The 20,447-nt window shown below is 36.4% G+C and overlaps 1 protein-coding gene across 1 annotated transcript; it reads left to right on the top strand.

The window, feature by feature from the left end:
• Positions 1–2,896: 2,896 nt before the first annotated feature.
• Positions 2,897–19,362, top strand: Smp_059780 (putative rab6-interacting protein 2 (ERC protein 1); the record flags this gene model as incomplete). The annotated part of the gene is made up of 9 exons (XM_018794757.1): positions 2,897–2,968; positions 3,044–3,376; positions 3,410–3,556; positions 3,590–3,787; positions 13,812–14,024; positions 14,799–15,065; positions 16,427–16,509; positions 16,891–17,035; positions 18,947–19,362. The coding sequence occupies 9 exons, from the start codon at positions 2,897–2,899 to the stop codon at positions 18,986–18,988; spliced, it is 1,500 nt and encodes a 499-aa protein (XP_018649137.1). The 3' UTR covers positions 18,989–19,362.
• Between the last annotated feature and the right edge of the window lie 1,085 nt (positions 19,363–20,447).

Here is a 20,447-nt window from a genome sequence, read left to right as displayed (position 1 = left end):
AACCAAACGGAGTATTCGAAACTATCCCAGTAGAGTAATAAACAGCAATTTCAAAATTTTAAAAAATAAGCCAAGTCGCTGTCCAACACACAGAAAAATTCTTCGTAAAACTGGAGAAACAACGTTGACAAAAAAGTTAAAAGTGCAAAAAATATCGTAATTCTAACCCATAACACGTATATTTTAACTTTCTTGTTTATTAACAAATAACATAGCAGGTTTTGTTTCACTGCTTCAATAACGTTGTTAATCTGAACTTTCAAGGGCCAACAGTTCGAAACTAGACGTTTAGCCATCTGGCCGTGCATTTAGACCCTGGTAAATTTTTTAATCCCTAAAACAAAGTAAACAAATATTCTTATAGCAAAAAAGTAGTACCAAGCAGAGTTACAAAAATCTTTTCCAAAAAGAAAATTGTGGAGTTTGTCATATAATGTGTAACATAATTAGCTGGGCTACAAAATTAGCCGCTGGGGAATATACGTGCTACGTGTTAGATATAATTGAAGGAACGTCTTGTGATATGTATCCTTAATTACCTAATCTTCCTTATGTCACTATGGGTTGTTTGAGGAACGTTTTGTTTCGAATTTTGACGATCTATAGATTCAAGTTTAAGGCTTTACCACCGTTTCAACGCGCTCATTTATTTATGTTTCTACAAGTCTTTTCAGTTGGTTTAAGGCAATTACAGATACTTGATACAGGTTCACTCAGTCTGAGTGGGTTCCTCAGTATCAGTACCTTTCTTCAGCGGAAGCAAAAGAATCATATAAAAGGCGGCTTGGTTGCTCACCTCTGGAATCTGCTTGTTGTCCTATTCTGTTATGTTTATGAATACCTGCTCTTCCTGTTATTTTTGAGAGTAGCTCGCTTATTATGGCTTGGGTAGTGTTCAAATTTAGGCTTTGGTTCCTTTACAGAAAACTATCTTAACTTATACAAAATGACTGACTTCTCTGCGAAATTTGTTTTGACAAGCCTTGAGGTTTTGTTCCTTAAACTTTTCTCATCCCCACAGTCCGATTCGGCAAAGTACATGCAGGTCTCATTGTTTTCCTTAATTTTCCAGGCGATGCTCTAAGCACACCATTGACTTTATTTTGTTTCTTTATCAAATCTACAACGTTCAGGCTTTGCTCCTCTATGGTCTGTTTTGCTTTGATGTAGAGATCTGTTTGGGGTCCTGTAGCTGAAACCATCAACCTGCATATTTTAGAGCTCTCTGTAATTAGCCTCTCTGTGTGCTCTTTCCGTGTAACCATGCCTAAATTTTTGTATGTCACCGACTACGTTATGGGGTCCAACTTGGTGGCCTCATTCTAGTCTGCATATGGACGTATGATGATGCTCGTAGCTTCCTCGAGCTCGACAGTTGGTCATCTGCTACAGGCTGTTTATCTGAGAGCGTTTTTCTATCTGTGTTTAGCAGCCTCAAGAATCAACAGAGATTTTGTACAACAACAACTATCAACACGATAGTGGCTTGTAATACCTCATATACAGCTAATGTACTTCCAGTGCGGACGTCGTGATACTGCTTGTTGCAGTTGTCACATTACATTCCATCTCCAACCGGAAAGAAGCGTAAGGGTTTACCACAAAGGAATTTTTCATGCGTCATTTAGTTTGATATATGGACATAGGATGTTGTAAACATCGTGAAAAATTACAGAAGCAGTTGACATTAAAATAGCTTTTTGACGACCATTTAGAATAAGAACACTACAACACTAAAAGACCTTCATTACACTTGTAAAAAGAGTACGACAAAACTGTTCCATAAGTGAACTATCTTATCCAATAAATACAAACCATTGGACAATTTTTTTGCACTCTCAATCTGAGTGCAGACCAAAACACTGACACTGTATATAGACTCATATTTTTACTATACTTTATTTGAAAATTTAATCCCGTCGGTCATTAAAGGGAGGCTTTTGCGCGTTAGGTCACAATTTAAACTTTAAAATTTATCAAGCCAGAAGAAATACTGTTTTTTTCTGAATAACATCAATAGTACAATCAAGATCCGAGATTCTACCAGCTAAATATGTAAACGAGTCTTTTGCTGGAATAATAACAATATTTGGATCTTTAAAATACCTAGCTATTCCAAAAAGAGGACTTCATTATGCTAAACAAACCGTAAACTAAGATTCTTCGGCATTCGTCTCGGGCCATCAAGAATTGTAAGAGGCAAACTTCCCTTATTATTCTCAACGGGACTTTAAAAGGTTGTGTTAGATCGTTTTATCTATAGTAGAAAAGAAACTTGTCTTCACTCCTTGGTGTTATGATTATTGATTGTATTTGATATAAACGTTTAAGGAGGAGATAGCATTTTGTTTTGGTAACTGTATGCTAAAAACAACTATAGATTTGAAAATTGTTGATTGGTGAGATCATTACATATGGCTGGGTGGTTACTGCTGCTTGATCCTTCACAGAGCTGAAAGGTCGTCGGCACGTCGCTGGACATTTTTCTAATAATGATTCCAGTTATCTGGTCGATCTGTACATTATAATTATGCCGCAATTACAGCTCTCTAAGATTCTAGTTCTGGTTATTATTTCGTTTGTTTTTGGGCTTTTGTCATTGCTGGTTTAGGTTGACTGCTTTCACTATTAGACGCAACTTCGTGTTATTTTATTGTTGAACTTTGCGGTCAATTTTTGCCTTGTTTTTGTCTCTTTCAGATTGGTACTACATTGAACACCTCCTCAGCATAGAAATCTCTAGTCTAGACGCAAACCTATCAAATCAAGCACATTACAGTTTTCCAGATAATTTCCTGATATATGTTATAATTCAGATGTCAGTCATCATACTTAATTGAGTACATATTAGAAGTAATTGTGCCATTTAGCGTCTGTAATCCAATGAATTCTTCAAATGTTGATGTTCTGTGTACCGGGAACGAAGGGGTATCTTCATATCTGTTACATAGTAATGACTGTCACAATAGTGACGGGGAAGTACTGGAATCCCTGCTGCAAAAAATCCATGTAAGTGATTTGCAATATAAAAAGACATTGTAAGAGCCTTGAAAAAGAACGTCGGATTCTTAAGCTTCGTCTGGAGGCTGTTGAGAGTGATTACGATGCTCAAGTAAAAGAACTACAGACGGATATAATCGCCATGCGTATAGACCTGAAAAAGGAAAAAGAAATGTGTAGACAGATGGAACAAGAGAAAAATACTACTATATCTGAGTTAATCCAACAGAATCAATCTTTAACATGTCGGCTTAATTCTTCCAGTGAGAATGAAGCTCTTTTAAGAGAAGAAATGTCTAACTTGAGGTTGGAATTTTTGAAGCACAAATCTTCTATGCAAGAACATGTTCAGTCAATCGAGTCTTTGAGACAAGAAGTTAGTTCCGCAATACTGTTATAGTAGCTTTAGATCACTAAGTTACGTGAGGAGAAAAATCACTTGGAAAACCAGTTAAACACTGTTGTGGAGGAAAGAAATAGCCTTCTAGAGTCACTTAATGATTCTTATCAAGAAATAAGAATGATGAGACATGTGACTGACGAACACGTCGCTACCGTATGTTTTCAATTTTGTTAGTATAGTTTTTAGATAAATATTCAAGACGCAGAGATTACAAGACTTCAAGAGACAGCTAGTATACTTCACAACCGGCTTCATAAATTGTCAATCCAATCAGGTGAACAGAAATCTAGTAGCAATGAGGATGATCGTGTTAAACCAGTAGACTCTCACCCACATCGTTCTTTAATGGCTGAACTGGCTGAGCAAAAATTGATTCAAGCAGAGGTAAGCATTTGTGATCACAGTGAACAGTTTTGTGATACATAATCGTTGATTAACTCACAAATTACTTTTGGTGTTTTGTTATTGCTGTGCACACAATACTAGATTTTACTATTAGCTATACATATTTAGACAATCTAAGTTTATTTATTTATTTAAACACATAAATATTCGTACAAGGAAGCACCAGATAAATATGCGCCTCACAAATCTCATTCGATTTGTGTGAGGGCTGTGATACTGCCCAGGTGCCCAGACTGAAGCAGGTGGTTTTCTTAGGGGCCCACACCCGGAGCCTTTGACCTGAAGGTCTAGTCCACAAGGCAGTGGAGCATCGTAAGGAGATAGTCCCATGGTAGCCGGTGACCAACAGTTGGTTCATACGCCATTCGTTCCTTCAGGATACTGGAGCCCATGTGCACCATTGGTTCGGAATCAGGGTTTTCCAACTCCCCTAGGTGAACTTTCCATGTCCACCAACCCGGTTAAAGCGCCGGACATTCGCTTTTCGTCCTCTCACTTTTGTAAACAACACCCCCGCCACGAGAAGGCAGTGAGTAGGACTTCCCTGTCAGAGGCTATATGTTAGCGTGGCCATATGAGAGCATTTGGAGAGGGAGAGCGTACTCTCCCCACTCTCGGCCGTACCAGGGCATTTGGGGGCAATCTAAGTAGAAGAGTTTTATTCGATATAGTTTCCAAAAAAAGTACACACTCGAAATGCTAAGGATTAATGAAAAAAACTTAGGACTAAATTGAATGTTATCAGTTATAAGTAACGTAGAACAAAATGAATATAGCTAAAGTAGGTAAAGGTTTGAGTCTTATTTCCAACGTGAAATTAAATGACTAACTCCTTTTACATCTCTGTTATTTAACTCATTCTACTAGTGCTTACATTATGCATGATCTTGGTAATCTTCAGGGACTATCAAATTATTATTTAGTTAGATAACTGGTAACACAGCTATCACAATAGTGCTTTATTATGTGAGCAAACCTATCATGCGAAATAGCTGATATGATTTATTAGGAGAAAGATAAATCATTTAATGCATATCAGAAAGGCCCTAGATGAGGATGTTATATGTTTCAACTTCTTCATAATAACGTTGTTGTTCTACAAATAATGTCTTAATGCATTTTCACAATATTTTTTTAATGCATGGGATAGGGTTAATGATTTTGTTTGTTATGTTATACGTTTTATTCACTTTTGTTAGCGGATGACAGTGATTAGCAGGTATGTGTTGATATTTTACTTTAGAAATTGCTAATCGTAGTCAAAATTTCCTGTTTGTTATTCAGTGACCGAGCTAAATGATAAACGTTTACAATAACAGACTGCAGCATCGCCACGGTGCGCAATGCTGACTAGCATTCGGGATGGTTGGAAGAGAGTTAGGGGCGGCCAAAGCAAAACGGATATCTCGGATATCTCGAAGGTGACTTAGGTTGGCCAAAGCCATGCATCCGTGCAGATTTTGTCAGACACCAACCCATTAGGGCTGATCATACTTCCAAGATAAGTGAAGCTGTCGACGCGTTCGATTGCTTCACTTCCTAGCCAGTTCTGGAGCAACGATTCCAGCAGTAGATCTATAATGAAATTAAACAAAGGTAGATAGTGGACAGCTTTGTCGGACACCGTTTGAGGATGCAAAGTCAGTTCGTCATAAACTCTGACCCGACTGGTAGTGTTCGAGTAAAGAGCCTTCACAAAGTTTATGTTCTTCTGAGGTACACCTTTCAATGGTAGACACTGCCAAAGAACCTCTCGTCCTACAGAGCCAGATGCTGCTTTTAAGTCAAGAAAAACCATCATTGTAGGACACGGATAAGCATGTCTATGTTCTAAAAACTGACGAATGGTGGTCGATGCAGCCATGACCAGGTCTGAAGCCAGCCTGATTATGTCGTGTTTGCAGTTCACGAGTCTTAGCTAAGCGTCCGATAACTACTGAGGCTAGTATTTTAGATGCTATATTGATCAAATTAATACCTCTATGGTTATTGCGGGATGATTTTTACCCCTTCTTGTATATTGGAAAAATCAGTGATTGTGGTCAGTCAGATGGTATAACGTCCAACTCCCAGATTTTAGCCAAATTATTCGTCAAGCTAATCGCTAAAATCGAACCACTATATTTAAAGACTTCTGGAGCCAATCCATCTGGACCAGCTGCTCTTCCTCGTTTTAGATTAGCTATAGCTTGTTGAACTTCAACTATGGTCTACCACCACTCACGGCCGTTCCTTAGACTTTTGGCTAACCTAGATCTGATTTGTTTTCGCTCTTTATCATGTTTATAAGAGTCTATCAGCATAAAAGTTGTCACAGAAATCTATTGGCTTTTCGTGACCTTTTGGTTCAAATCACTAGCAAATGTCACTGCTGTTTCCACAGCTGTTTGTCTATTTTCCGAAGCAATATCTGGGTCGGTCTCGTTTACAAAACTGCTTAAATGTAACCTCAGTTGTTCCTGGAATTTACATTTGGCTTTCTCGTCCTCCAGTTCAATCCTAATGGGTCTTCTTATTGTAGTTTTTCTGCGTCCAGTGTGAAGCAAGAAAGTGCGTGCTCGTATTAGAGCATGATCAGAGTCTAAACATGTATTGCAGAACCGGTGATAGTCTTCTATCGAACCTCTCTAACGATGACTGATGGCAATATGATCTTTTTGAGTCCATCGTTGGTTTGGTGCAGGGAGTCGCCGTGTTAGACGATGTCTCTCCTTATGCTTATAATTAGTGTTTGCTGAAAATAAACGATTGTCTGAGCAAAGTTGCAATAGACGGCCACCATTATCTGTTCTCTGAGCAGGGATACTAAAATACTCACCTAAATGTCTTTTTGTTTGGTTTAAGCCATCTACTTGGGTATTATCGTCACCTGCAACGAGTACTATATCTGAGTGTTTAGCCTTTTGAAGAATTTCAGAAAGCTTTTTGTAGCAGTCATCTTTCACTTTATCCAGACTGCAGTCAATGGGAGCGTAGGCAGAAACGACGAAAAGGCAGCGACGTGTGTCCTTATTTTTCCGAGTTCTTACGGTGTAGTTTAGCCGAACATCACATAGGCGACTGTTCATATCCTTATCTGCAATCATTTATATCTATATATACCATTGAAGTAACTGCTTCTATGGATTCGATGTTCATCTTGTTGTACTAGTGAGGTGTGGCAACTTGAACCGATGCATATATGTGCCTGGTCCTACGTTGTGAATGACTGACTGACTTCAGCATCGGCTTATATCATCACTTTTGAGCTGAAAGCTTTGTAATCAACAGTGAACTTTCACTCATTATAAAGGGTGTAGTACCTGAAAAACATGTTTCATTAGCATAGAACTTATTTTATCTAGTGAATGTCTAAATGTACTCGGAAAGAGAAATATGAAGACCGCTGGTAGTTTCGTTAGATTTTAGTAAAACTAAATTTGCAAATGAGGTCATAACACATTGTGATAAAACATTTTCTAGTTGCTTTTTTGTACAAGAGCTGTAATTAGCTTAGAGCTCGGTATATTCTATTATATTCTTTGATAATGAACAACAAATAGGTAGCTTTTGTTCTTCCTTAGGTACTAGAATGAACTATTTAACGAAAACTTCCATAGTAGAGACTTGGAGTCATATTAAATTTAGGGGGTTTGACCCACCAAAAGTGATCAAAATATTCTGTTTCGGTGGACAGATAAGGCCAGCCAAAGTGTGTATGAATAGTATTATCATGGCGACTTATGCACACGTGGCCCCTCATTAGGTTGATCGAATAGGATTATTTTCTGATAATGTTGATAAGCAGTTAGTGTCTTCCGAAAATTTATTTGTTGTATCGCTTTGATCGAAGCAGGAGGGTGTGCTAGAATCCAAATCAAGTATAAAACTTCATTTTTTGAGCTGAAATTAAGCACGAGAGATAATAGTGATAGGATTAGAAATTACCACTGAAAGATTCTCCGATGTGCTTCTCTTCTGAACATGAATGAGCTTTTAGAATAATCACGTTAAGTAAGCGCTATTTACCCGTCATGATCCGAGACAGTTTTTAAGATAATGCAAGTGAAATCAAATAATTTTCCAAATTTATAGCTTGATTGGTTGCATTAAGTTTTGAATCTGCTTACCATTCCACTTCCATACTGTTTAAAAATTATGAACATTTATAAATAGAAAATATGTAGTACAATTGGGAATTTGTCAATCCGTTTTAACTAATCACATGCTCATGATCTTGAATCTGCGAAAACAAAGACTTTTAAAAACACTGGACTCTAATTTAAACAGTTGATGACGCTCCGTAATCAAGGTCCTAATCTAAAAATCTCTTTATCAGATTTCGACAAGTTTTGTTCTGAGGTTATTCACTAATAAAAGTCGACTCAAATTATTTATACCTACATTTTTTCATTTCTGCAGACCTATTTCTGTAAATATTTCTTTGTTAGCTGTCTTCACCAGGGGTATATTATGGAGATTCCCGACCGTTGCTGCTACCTTGACGTGGTGGTCGGGCTTGCCTATCGTGATGAACCAATCGAGCTATACTGGCTGAAACAATCATTCCTCAAGGTCCTACCATGCCAGACAGGTCGGTTGAAGAGCGGTGAGACTAAAAGCAGCAAACCCAAGGTCCGAAGGCGAAGTCGTACTGCTGACTGTACAGAGGGGTGACAGCAGTAAGGTGTTTCCTTCAGACAACCAGCATGACAGCGATGCTGCCTTCCCACAAGGAGGGGTGGGGTTAGAATAGGTCGACCCTAAAAATGCACACCTCGCCTTATCCCATGGATATCCGTCTCCGGCGGTAAGGTCCTTTGAAGAACGGAGCTAACACAAAAACTACCCACAAAAAGGTCGTGTGTGACCGACCTCAAGCAGTTGTCCCTTGGGCACTGCGGTCACGCTCTCAAGTCATTAAGACCACTTGTAACCCAATTTCCTTTTCAGGTACCTCTAGAAGAACCCTTCCACGGTGCGGGCAACCGGGAAGTGATAACTGCCCTCATGCCTCTAACAGCACTCAAGACCACTGTATTCATAATCAATCTCCTTCTTCAATTCCTACTATTCCTTTTACCTTGACTTTCAACACTAAACTTCCTGTTCCGGTTTCCTCCTCAAGTGTCACCATGGCCAACGATTCTAGTGTGCGAAACGCTGTCCCAGGTCTACTAAAACCTCGCTCCAAACTACACATTGGAGCCTTCAACGTACGTACCCTATGCCAAATCGGTCAACAGGCCTCCTTAGCTAAAACTCTAGAATCTCGTACCATTGACATATGCTGTGTCTCCGAAACACGCATACAGGATCCCAGTGTGGTCATTCACTTGACCTCACCTCGCCAAAATGGACAGCCGACGAAATACACCCTCCGTGTATCTGGCGACCCGTTGGCTAGTTCTCGCGGACTTGCAGGTGTAGGCATAGCACTAAGTACAAGGGCAGAACAGGCACTACTAGAATGGATCCCCGTTAACAGTCGCCTATGTGCTGTCCGGCTAAATGGCTCCGTAAGAACTCGGAAGGATAGGGACACACGTCGTTGCCTTTTCGTCGTTTCTGCCTACGCTCCCACTGACTGCAGCCATGATGAAGTGAAAGATGACTTTTACAGAAAACTCTCTGAGCTTCTTCAGAAAGCTAAGCGCTCAGACATAGCAGTCGTAGCGGGTGACTTTAATGCCCAGGTATTCAGCTTAAATCAAACAGAAAGACATTTAGGTGGGTGTTTTAGTATTCCGGCTCAACGAACCGATAATGGTGATCGTCTGTTGCAACTATGCTCAGACAATCGTTTATTTTTAGCAAGCACTAATTTTAAGCATAAGGAGAGACATCGTTTAACTTGGCGACCACCTGCACCAAACCAACGATGGACTCAAATAGACCATATTGTCATCAGTCATCGTTGGAGAGGCTCAATAGAAGATTGTCGCTCGTATTGGAATACTTGTTTAGACTCTGATCACGCTTTAATACGAGCGCGCATTTGTCTGCGCCTCAATGGACGCAGGAAAAGTACACTAAGAAGACCCATTAGGATTGAACTGGAGGACGAGAAAGCCAAATGCGAATTCCAGAAACAACTGAGTTCACATCTAGGCAGTTCTGTAAACGAGACTGACCCAGATGCTGCTTGGAAAGACACACGAACAGCTGTGGAAACAGCAGTAACATCTATTAGTTATTTAAACCATAAGGCTCCAAAAAACCAGTGGGTTTCTTCTAAGTCTATTTCACTGATGGGTTCGCGTAAACTCATCCCATCAGGCTCTGAACACGACGAAGAGCGTAAACAAATTAAATCTAGGTTAACTAAAAGTCTAAGGAACGATCGTGAGCAGTGGTGGGCAACGAAAGCAAAAGAGATGGAAAAGGCAGCGGCTGTAGGCAACACCAGGCAACTATTCAGACTAATAAAAGAAACCGGAATTAAGAAGTCAAGTGTAAGTGAGACAATCTCGGAAAAAGACGGAACCCTTATCTGCTCTCAACCCAAACGTTTAGAACGATGGGCGGAACACTTTAAGGAGCAGTTTAGCTAGCCTTCAGCTACTGCACAACTACCCACTATTCCCAGAAAACCTGAATGGAACATTGAAGTAGGTCCCCCGACCCTAGTTGAAGTTCAAAAGGCTATAAGTAATCTGAAACGAGGAAGAGCAGCTGGTCCAGATGGATTGGCTCCAGAGGTCTTTAAATATAGTGGTCCGATTTTAGCGATTAGGTTGACTAATATTCTGGCTAAAATCTGGGAGTCGGACGTAATCCCATCTGACTGGTCACAATCTCTGATTGTCCCAATATATAAGAAGGGGCCAAAATCATCCTGTGATAACCATAGAGGGATTAGTCTGACTAACATAGTATCTAAAATACTAGCCTCAATAATTATCGGGCGCCTAAGACTCGTGAACTGCAAACACAAGAAAATCAGGCTGGCTTCAGACCTGGTCGTGGCTGTATCGACCACATATTCACCATTCGTCAAGTTTTAGAGCACAGACATACTTGTCGGCGTCCGACAATGATAGTTTTTCTTGACTTGAAAGCTGCATTTGACTCTGTAGACCGAGAGGTTCTGTGGCAGTGTCTGTCATTGAAAGGTGTACCTGAGAAGTACATAAACCTTGTAAAGGCTCTTTACTCGAACACTACCAGTCGAGTGAGAGCTTATGGCGAACTGTCATTTGATTTTACAACCTCAAGTGGTGTCCGTCAAGGCTGTCCACTATCCCCATTTTTGTTTAACTTCATTATAGACCTATTGCTGGAAATAACACTCTCGTCGACTGAATTTTCAGGAATTGATCTCCTACCAGGAGGTTCACTTATCGACTTAGAATACGCAGATGACATAGTCAACACCTGAACTAAGGATAGGGAGTGAAGTAGTCGAACGCGTGGACAACTTCACTTATCTTGGAAGTCTGATCAGCCCTAATGGGTTGGTGTCTGACGAAATCTCTGCACGGATTCAAAAAGCTCGTTTGGCTTTTGCTAACTTACGTCACCTATGGCGAAGACGAGATATCCGTCTATCAATTAAGGGACGAGTATACTGCGCAGCAGTTCGTTCTGTTCTACTTTACGGCTGCGAAACATGGCCATTAAGAGTAGAAGATACTCGTAGGTTACTAGTATTTGACCACAGATGCCTTAGAAATATTGCTCGCATCTGCTGGGATCACCGGGTAAGTAATAGTGAGGTTAGACGCAGGGTATTAGGGAATGATGGTTAATCAGTTGATGAGGTGATGAATCTTCATCGACTGAGATGGTTGGGCCACTTGTTACGTATGCCTGAACACCGATTACCACAACGCGCAATGCTGACCAGTGTAGGGGATGGTTGGAAGAGAGTTAGGGGCGACCAAACCAAAACATGGCATCATTGCTTGAAGTCACTAACTTCTAGTCTGAGCCATGTTGGCAGATGCAGACTACCTGGTTGGGGTCCGCGTGACTATCGTAATAAATGGTTAGAGACTCTGTGTGACATGACTAAGAATCGATCACAATGGCGTAGGTGTATACACTCTTTATCTTCCCTTAAACCTTGAGATTAAAATTGCTTCATAACGTTCTTCCTTCCTATACTATATCCTTATATACAATCTTTCTTTATATACTACCACCACTAAATTAATTACTTCTATGAATCCGGTGTTGATCTTGTTGTGCTAACGAGGTATGGCAACTTGGACCGATGCATATGTGTGCCTGGTCCTACGTTGTCGCTGACTGACTGACTATTATGGAGATTGGGTTGCTATTCAGCATCTGTATGTTCAATTTCTTTTGATTTTGTATGATTGATAGTCTAACAGATTTTATAATGTATCTGACTATGATTTATCCACAAAACAAGTGAAATGAGGTTCAACTTTTAAAATGGTCTTTTGATATTCAAAACTATGTTTATTGACCTTTGGGTTTCAGTGAAAAACCATAACCCATTAAGGTGAAATTTCAACTAGGTAGAATAAATTATGTCTCTAATTGCTAACACTACAAATTATAAGCAAATAATATAAAAGCTACTTATGTACCTTGTCCTCTTTTTAATTCATATTTTCATCAATGTGATAATATTTGTTTCCAGCTTCTTCACTATACTAGTTCTTAATAAGTTCCTTAATATTAACTGTTATGATTTATAAAATCTTAAGTTATAATTTCGAATCATGAAATTCTCACGTCCAACTATCTGCAAACCATTTTGAATTTTCATTAATGTAATAACAATCAAACATGTTTCCGACAATGTCTAATAGTTACTTGTTTCTTGGTTGACAACACTTACTTCAGCTTATTTATCCCGCTGTTTTTTTTCAACAAAAAAATTCAACATTTGAAATATGAAATAAGTATTATCGATTTCTAGCAGACAGTGAAGAAATATCACTTCGTCCGATCAATGCTGTTATTCTCGTTCACTAAAGAATAAACAAAAACTACAAACTCTTAAATTCATTGTTTTAATGCTTAAATAATTCAGGGTAGAATAGTCTGTAAAATTAAATATAAAACTCTAGGAGTAAATAACTAGTTTCTTTCGATAGAGATCAATGCAAAATGTAATAAAAGGTAAAATCGAAAACAAATATGATCACATGTTGGACAGTCTATTATCAAATAGGAATTATCACTAAAATATGGAAGTATTATTTTCATTTTATAGGTCTATTTGATTGAAAGAGTTTTTGATCCAGTATGATTTAAAATGTAAATAGATACTATTATTATCTTCCTCTAATAGGCAAATGCTGACATTTAACATATAATTATATTGAGTATAGCCTCTTTGTAGAGTAACGAATAGCGAAATGACAAGATATGTAGTTTCGTTGAAATTTGGATGAGCAGTTATCTTCATTTACTTTACTGTTATCAAGAAAAGCTGTCTGAATAAATGTATTTGGTGGCTTACTCAGTAATTTTCACTGGAATGGTGAGACTATGTTCAAACGATTATTAAGGCATTTCTTTTGTCTCAGTTGTGATTTCAACCATATAAAAAGTAAAATACCGAAAAACCTTTTTGTGATTCAATTACGGTGAAGCTCCAAGGCATAGAAACAATCTGAATGTAATCTGGTATATAAATGAAATTAAATAGTAAGTCAACATCTCCATTTAGCATCAGTCAGTATTTGGAGAAGGCGGATTTTGGAGAACAACCTTAGACTATTTCTTGCTTTAAAAAATGAGTTTGTTATTATTAATGGTTGCGGTCTCGTTTTCTTAAACTTCTGATAAAATCTTTATTTTAAAATTATACACATGACTGGGATTTCTTACTTTTTCGGTTAGTAAGTTGATGGATCTATCAGTTTTCCTTAATTTTATGAACAATAGACGTTTTTCTGAAACAGTATTGATTTTAGTTTTCAAGTTTTACAAGTGATTTATTAGGACAAATATTATTTAAGAGATGAGGAAAGTTAGTCTTTTCATTGTTTTATGTAATAGCTTTGAAAAAAATACACATTATATTGCATTGATCTTTCAGAATCATAATTGTTTGCCATTTACTCTGGAGGATGATGATAATGTGGAGTTTGAAATGGATGACGATGCATACATGGCTTACTTATCATGTTTTGATCAAGATATTCTTCCAGATAGTTCTTTACCGTCTGATTCACATAATATCTCATTAGAATCTTCTAATGTGAATACGAAGGAAACATTTATAAACGAGCTGAGGTCGGAAGTAACGGAAGTAGGTTTCGTCTAAATGCATTTCGTTGTTTGCAGAAAAACTTTATTGATGCTTTATTAATATTTCCCATTTTTCATATGTCCTTAACACTAAAAACTGTTGATGTTGCACTGTTTGAAGTATGTTCAACTATAGTCTCTTGCTCTAAAATTTGTAAATTTACCGAAATAAAAAAATTAATGAGACCAAATTTAGATAATCGGTTCTACATTTAAGATATTCACTTTAATGCAAAGTAGGTAACACATGAAAGTTGTTCGTAATATTTTGTTCCAACATTTTCCTTAAAAAGTGATTTCCTGTTTAAACTTAAATGCAAATAACCAAATAACGTAAAGTCTCATTTGAAAAGTATTGTCAGTTCTCATAAAATGTTCGCAGTATAACTCGTTAGTCAGTAAATTTTGATAATCGGTTTCGGTTGGTTCTGCATTTTCTGAACTCAGTCATTGTGAATCTTTTATTTTCATGCAGAACGATCTCTTCATATGAAATTTCAGTTTGCGATAAGCTTTTGTTTTTCCTTTCGAGTAATATGTTCCCAATGTTAGTAACCTTCATTTATACTGTTAGGGAACCATCATTTGACTTTCTGGAAAAATCTATTTTTTAGGGGTACGTCCGTGTTTAAGATTTTGCATTTTAAATTTACAGAACAGTCCATTTAGTTCGTATTGTGATAACTTCGTTCTAAGACATTTTGGCGCGTAGCCGCCCATTTAAAAATCGGACTACAGTTTGTTATTCAACGATTTTTCCAAAAACTAATTTCAGATTTATCAGCAGATTAACCAAATGTGTGTTGAATTATATGCTTTCACTGGAACGAAACAAGAATCTTGTAGTAAAGTTGGTACGCATACTCCTGATGAATTGGCAATGGTTGAAATGGATTTTCGCTTGGGCTCATTACGTTCTGTATTAACTGATTTACGTGGACTGCTGAAAGATTTGAGGATTGAGATTCCAGAACAGCCTACATCATCTAGCCAATCTAAAGACACAGTAACATCAGATGGAAGTAAAGCAAAAACAGTTGAAGTAAGTAATTCAAGTATGATTGCACAATACATCCCTTTTTTCAGTAATATTATATTTTTCCTACTCTGTTAATTTTATAAGTTACAAAAATTAAGGCCACATCCATTCTATACTTTATAATAATGATAATAATAATAACACTTGGTTAAATGATTAAATATAGTGTCTAAATAAATAATATTGTTGAAAATACTATGATCGATCTTTGTTTCATGAGTTATTGTTACTTCTGTTTAGTAAAATGATGATGCTAACCAGATTTTGTAAGTGATGACATGTTACGCAGTTTTTCTATGAATGTTTTATATCACAATGTCAGTCAGTCACAACGTAGAAATTCGTAATACGTACATCAGTTCGAGTTGCCATACCATATTAGCACAGAGATGCAGTTGTCGATTCAAATCTCACAGTGGTAGACTTAGTAAGAGTATAAGCAGTAATCCGAATGATTAGGGTTTGAAGATGCTATTCAAGAAGTGTAATCCAGTGAAATGAATATGGAAAGAGAAAAAAATAGACATGAAGAATTCAGAAGACTAGACTTTTGGAGAACACAAAGAGTGGATGCACCTTTGCTATTGCAAACGATTTTGAGCCATGTCATTCAAAGTCTCTAACCATCGGTTGTTATTGTCTCGCGGACCCCAACCAGGTAGTCTACACCTACCGACATGGCTCAGTCCACTTGTCAGTGAATTCATGGATTACTGGCCATGTTTCACAGCAATAAAGTAGGACGGAACGAACTAATGCGCAGTAAACCCTTCCTTTGGCTGGTAGATGGATATCTCGCCTACTCCATAAATGACGCAAGTTGGCAAATGCTAGACGAGCCTTCTGTATCCGTGCTGAGATCTCGTCACACACCAGACCACAAGGGCTGATGAGACTCCCGAGATAAGTGAAGCGGTCGACACGCTCAACTACTTCACTCCCTATCGTTAGTTCAGGTGTCGATGAAACTCATTCGTGAAGTAACATTTCACATTTCGAGTGAGAAGGGTTAGTCTTGGAGATAAGAGAGTTATTAGAAGGTGTAGGAAGGATTTGAATGTGACCAACTTGGTGTCGTGTGTTGTTACGGATATGAGGGCTGATATCATCTCCTTGATTCAACAATCCCGTTCGTTATTTAAAAATGTAAATGCGACAATGCTAAAGTGCAAAAACATTACGCATAATCTAAAAATCTGATTTCTTAGTTCATAATAATCTATCACACTATCATAAGAGTAAACATAATAAATAAAAATGATTGGCAAACTTATAGTTCAAATCACTGCTACTTTTTGTGTAATCTGTTTGATTAAGTTCAATACTTCTTCAATGTATTTTTACTCAAATTTTTCTTTGTTTAGCCTCTTCGCATGTCCAGTTCAACTAATGTGCAGGATATTCCACTTGCTAATTATGAAATGGAATGTCAACTTGTTCGTTCAGAGTAAGTAATCCTAATAAGAGTTATATTTGTTCACAATTAAACATGGTTATTATATCGAAGTGTTCACAAATATCGATGTTCTAGTAAATAACAATGAACACGAATCTGATTTTTTGTTGCAGCTTTCCCAATAATTTATGTTAAATGTACTAGTATATTAACCTGAACCAGTAATCAAACAACTTATATACGAAATAATGTTCTTTATTTGCAGATGTTTCTTTTTCAGAGAAAGTAAATAAACTCAGTCATTGATGGATAGGATTATTTAATTATAGCTGTTTCTCTTATGTGTATTCGAAATCAAGGGAATAATTCCTTTTTTATTATCTAGTTATTTTCTGTATTTTACTTGTACATTTTTTGTTGATATTTGCCTAGACGTGATGCACTTGCAGCTGAACTATTGAATGCACAACAAGAACTTCTTGAACTCAAAAGTCAAATTGAAAATGGTTCAGGAAACTCTAGTGAAGTGCAAAATTTGCAAAACAATAAAGGAAATAATTTTGTCGCTAACTGGGAGGTAATTGAGTCTTTTTTTCTCATTTAAACCCTTAGATATGAAATTTATCTTAATTTTGAGCATTGAATTTTCGATTTGTGATGTAAAAAATCTGGTTAATACATTAGGAGGAAGAATTATCACGAAGATCGCATTTACTTTTTTCTCGAAACTGAAACCTTTGAAATAACACCTATCCATCACTTTTGCTTACTTAGTAATACTATGAATAACAACACTGTTGACAAATTCGTGTTTTATGATGATTTATAACTACCATGAGGGTTTGGCATTACATTCGTTTAGGGATTAGATACATACTAAAACCGATGACAGACGAGACTATAATTTATGAACGAACTAAACAGGTTTAAGATGGCAAGTCTTAAATTTTGGCACAAAATTCCTTCATCCATATGGCTAAATAACATTTTGGAATTATAACTAATGTCAGTTCGTGATGAAAATTCTATTTCCAATCCCTTATCATAACCTTTAATTCTAAATCCTTATTCCTCTCAGTAATTCATAATCCTCTATCGTCCGTAGTAAAGAGATAAATCCCTTCAAGGTCGCCTTAGCATTGCCTAAAGGTCATTCATAAGTTATAGTCTAACCGTGATATAAGTCAATCAGCGTTATTTCAGTGAGTATAAGTTTGGGTTTATGTATTTGGTAATTTATTTACACCAACAACCAAGTCTTATAATGGACTATCAACTGAAAAACACGAAAACAATCACTGACTGTATGATCACTTGACAAAGATGAGGGAATACATGTGATCGTTGTAATAAGATTTAAATCTCAGTGGATCAGATAATACAAGAAGCCATTAGAGAATCAAGTATTTCTATTGAAATTATTCAAAACAACTTAAATTGGAGCTCTTTGTAAGCCAAAAAATGTGTCTGTATTTATAATCTTGTTTGGAATAAATGCACTGAAGTATTTAGAATATGGTCTAGTATTTTTGTTTATTTGGATAGCTTAGAAATCATCAAGTCGACCAATGGAGTCTCAAAGTGGAATTCTAGAATCTAGATATTAGTTATTGCATTTCATTCAAATTTATTTATCATCTACTCTCTCCTATGAAATTAAGCTGTTGCCGGTGCCTAATTTTTATGTATTTTTCGGGTTAACTTACAAGTTCAAGAGTTACGTCGATGAAATTCCAACTAAGCATAATATCGTGGTTTAATCGTTAATTTATCTCTGTCGTTTGTTTTTTGATACCTGTAGCCTGGTAATTAATGAAAGCAATAAAATAGTAAACATGGTGGTGGAAAATAACTTCTTTGTAAAATAGTACTCCACACTGATACATAATTAGATTTATATCGAATACATTTCCTTGCTTCCAATCTAAGGAATAATAATTATAATGAAAAAGGTCTTCGTTGATTGAAATAGTTAGTGATATTTTCGTTTTTAAAATACACTACTATAATTTATGTAAGTAGTAAACCTGTCCTGTAAACATTTTGGTCGTTCAAATATTAGACAAAATTCACCGAGAAACTTCATCTATGATCGTTGGTCAAACTTTACAGGGAGCTCTTCCATATTACTGATTATACTTCAAAACTAACTACTTTTCTTGCAATAGAATGAGTACTTTTAATATTTACAACAGAAATGAAATTATAATCACATAACAGTGGTTATTATATTAAGACTGGATTTCAATTTACTAGTGTTTTAATATTGAGTCCTTTGATCATAGTTGTACTTCATTGAATTCATAGTGAACGGTTTGTCATATGTGACGTTAAAAAATTCACTGAAACGGCAATAACTAAATCTAGAAGTTCGATTTATGTTCTGGGAAATAATGTACAAGGCCAAAAAATAATTTTTTTATATCATGATCCAAAAGTTTCATAGATCTTTCATTCATAACATCAATTTATGGTTTCCTATTTTTAGGAGTTTGAAGAAGAAAAATACGAATTTGAAATGCCTCTCTAAATTATCAAATTTCATTGAATATTGTATTATTCAAGGCTATCATAACTGCTGCATAATTTAATACAATGATTGTTTCCTGTCTTTTCTTTCCTCGTTTAGTCATGTGTGTGTGTATCATTTATGCGTTACTATGATTATGACTATAATTATCGTTTTCATCGACAACCAAAATCGATTTTTCTGAATGTGTTTTTCTTCTAACAGAAACATTCTGTAATCTCAAACTGATTGCATTTAATATTATTTTCCTTTTATATTTCTTTTTACTTATACTGTCATTATTAAATACTTAATGATTTGAATTAAATTTTTCTCAAACTTCAGAATTACGCATCGTGTTATTACATTACCATAGATAACTTACAAATATATTAAAATATGCTTATCACTTTGACATATAATGGGGTGGAATTAAGTTGTCGCATACAGAGTTTTATGTACTATGATCGGATGATTCAAAAATTCATTTTGTTTGACTATTGTGGTGTGGTCTACTTATATCCATATAAGTAGTATATGGTGATGGTTAGACATATAATATATTTTGGCAGAAGACCGATAAGGAAAGAACTGAAATGAAGCGCACAAACAGTGAACTGGGAGAAGAAGGGTTGATATTTACAGAAGAAACAGTGAAGATTGAGACAATTGGTTGTTATTTGGCAAATTAACTGTTTGCTGTATGGTTATCAGAATCTAGTGAGATAGTCCATAATTTGTGTCCAAATACATTCGATTGTCCCCACCCGTGTTCTCATTCACAACACTATGATCTGTTACTCAAATGATTCATAAATTCATCCTGTTTGATAGAAGTTACTTTTCTAAGCTATTCTTGAATAGTTAGTATTATTTATTGATTTCGATGTTTCGACTAGGGGTATGCTATGTCAAGTAATTGGCGAGTGGTGATTTATGTCTATTTTGTTTTATTTGGTTTAATTCACAAAATTGGCATACATATAATAGTAGATATTATGAACTAACCCTGTATGTAAAATAGTACGCCTACCATTGTAATAACCATTACTTATGTACTGATGATGTAAGTTATTGACACAAACAAACTTGTGTAACAAAGTTCATAAATTTTCATTTATTATTACCATTCTAAACCATTTTTCATAAATATTTAAATTTACGCTCTAATCGCTAAATAATCATGCAGCCCTGTAGACAAACTATAACAATGAATGTCATGTAAATATTATTGGGACTATTGTAAACAATTTTAATCTTCATATATTGGTGGTTTGGATCTTCCCATTGATATCGAGGACTGGAATTGATCATTCTCTTTTGGCATTTGTGCTTCCTGTGAGGATCGCCTCGATGTTGCCAATAAATCAAAAGCATTTTAAGCAGAGATGGATGGTGGATAACAGTGGAATCCAAGACGCACATTTCATCTTTTTTGAGACTCGTCAGCTGAATATACCTGCATCCCAGAGTTGATGTT

This window comes from Schistosoma mansoni, chromosome 1 (genome assembly GCF_000237925.1).
Source record: "Schistosoma mansoni strain Puerto Rico chromosome 1, complete genome".
Taxonomy (NCBI): Eukaryota; Metazoa; Platyhelminthes; class Trematoda; order Strigeidida; family Schistosomatidae; genus Schistosoma; species Schistosoma mansoni.
This window is presented reverse-complemented; position numbering and strand designations above follow the sequence as displayed.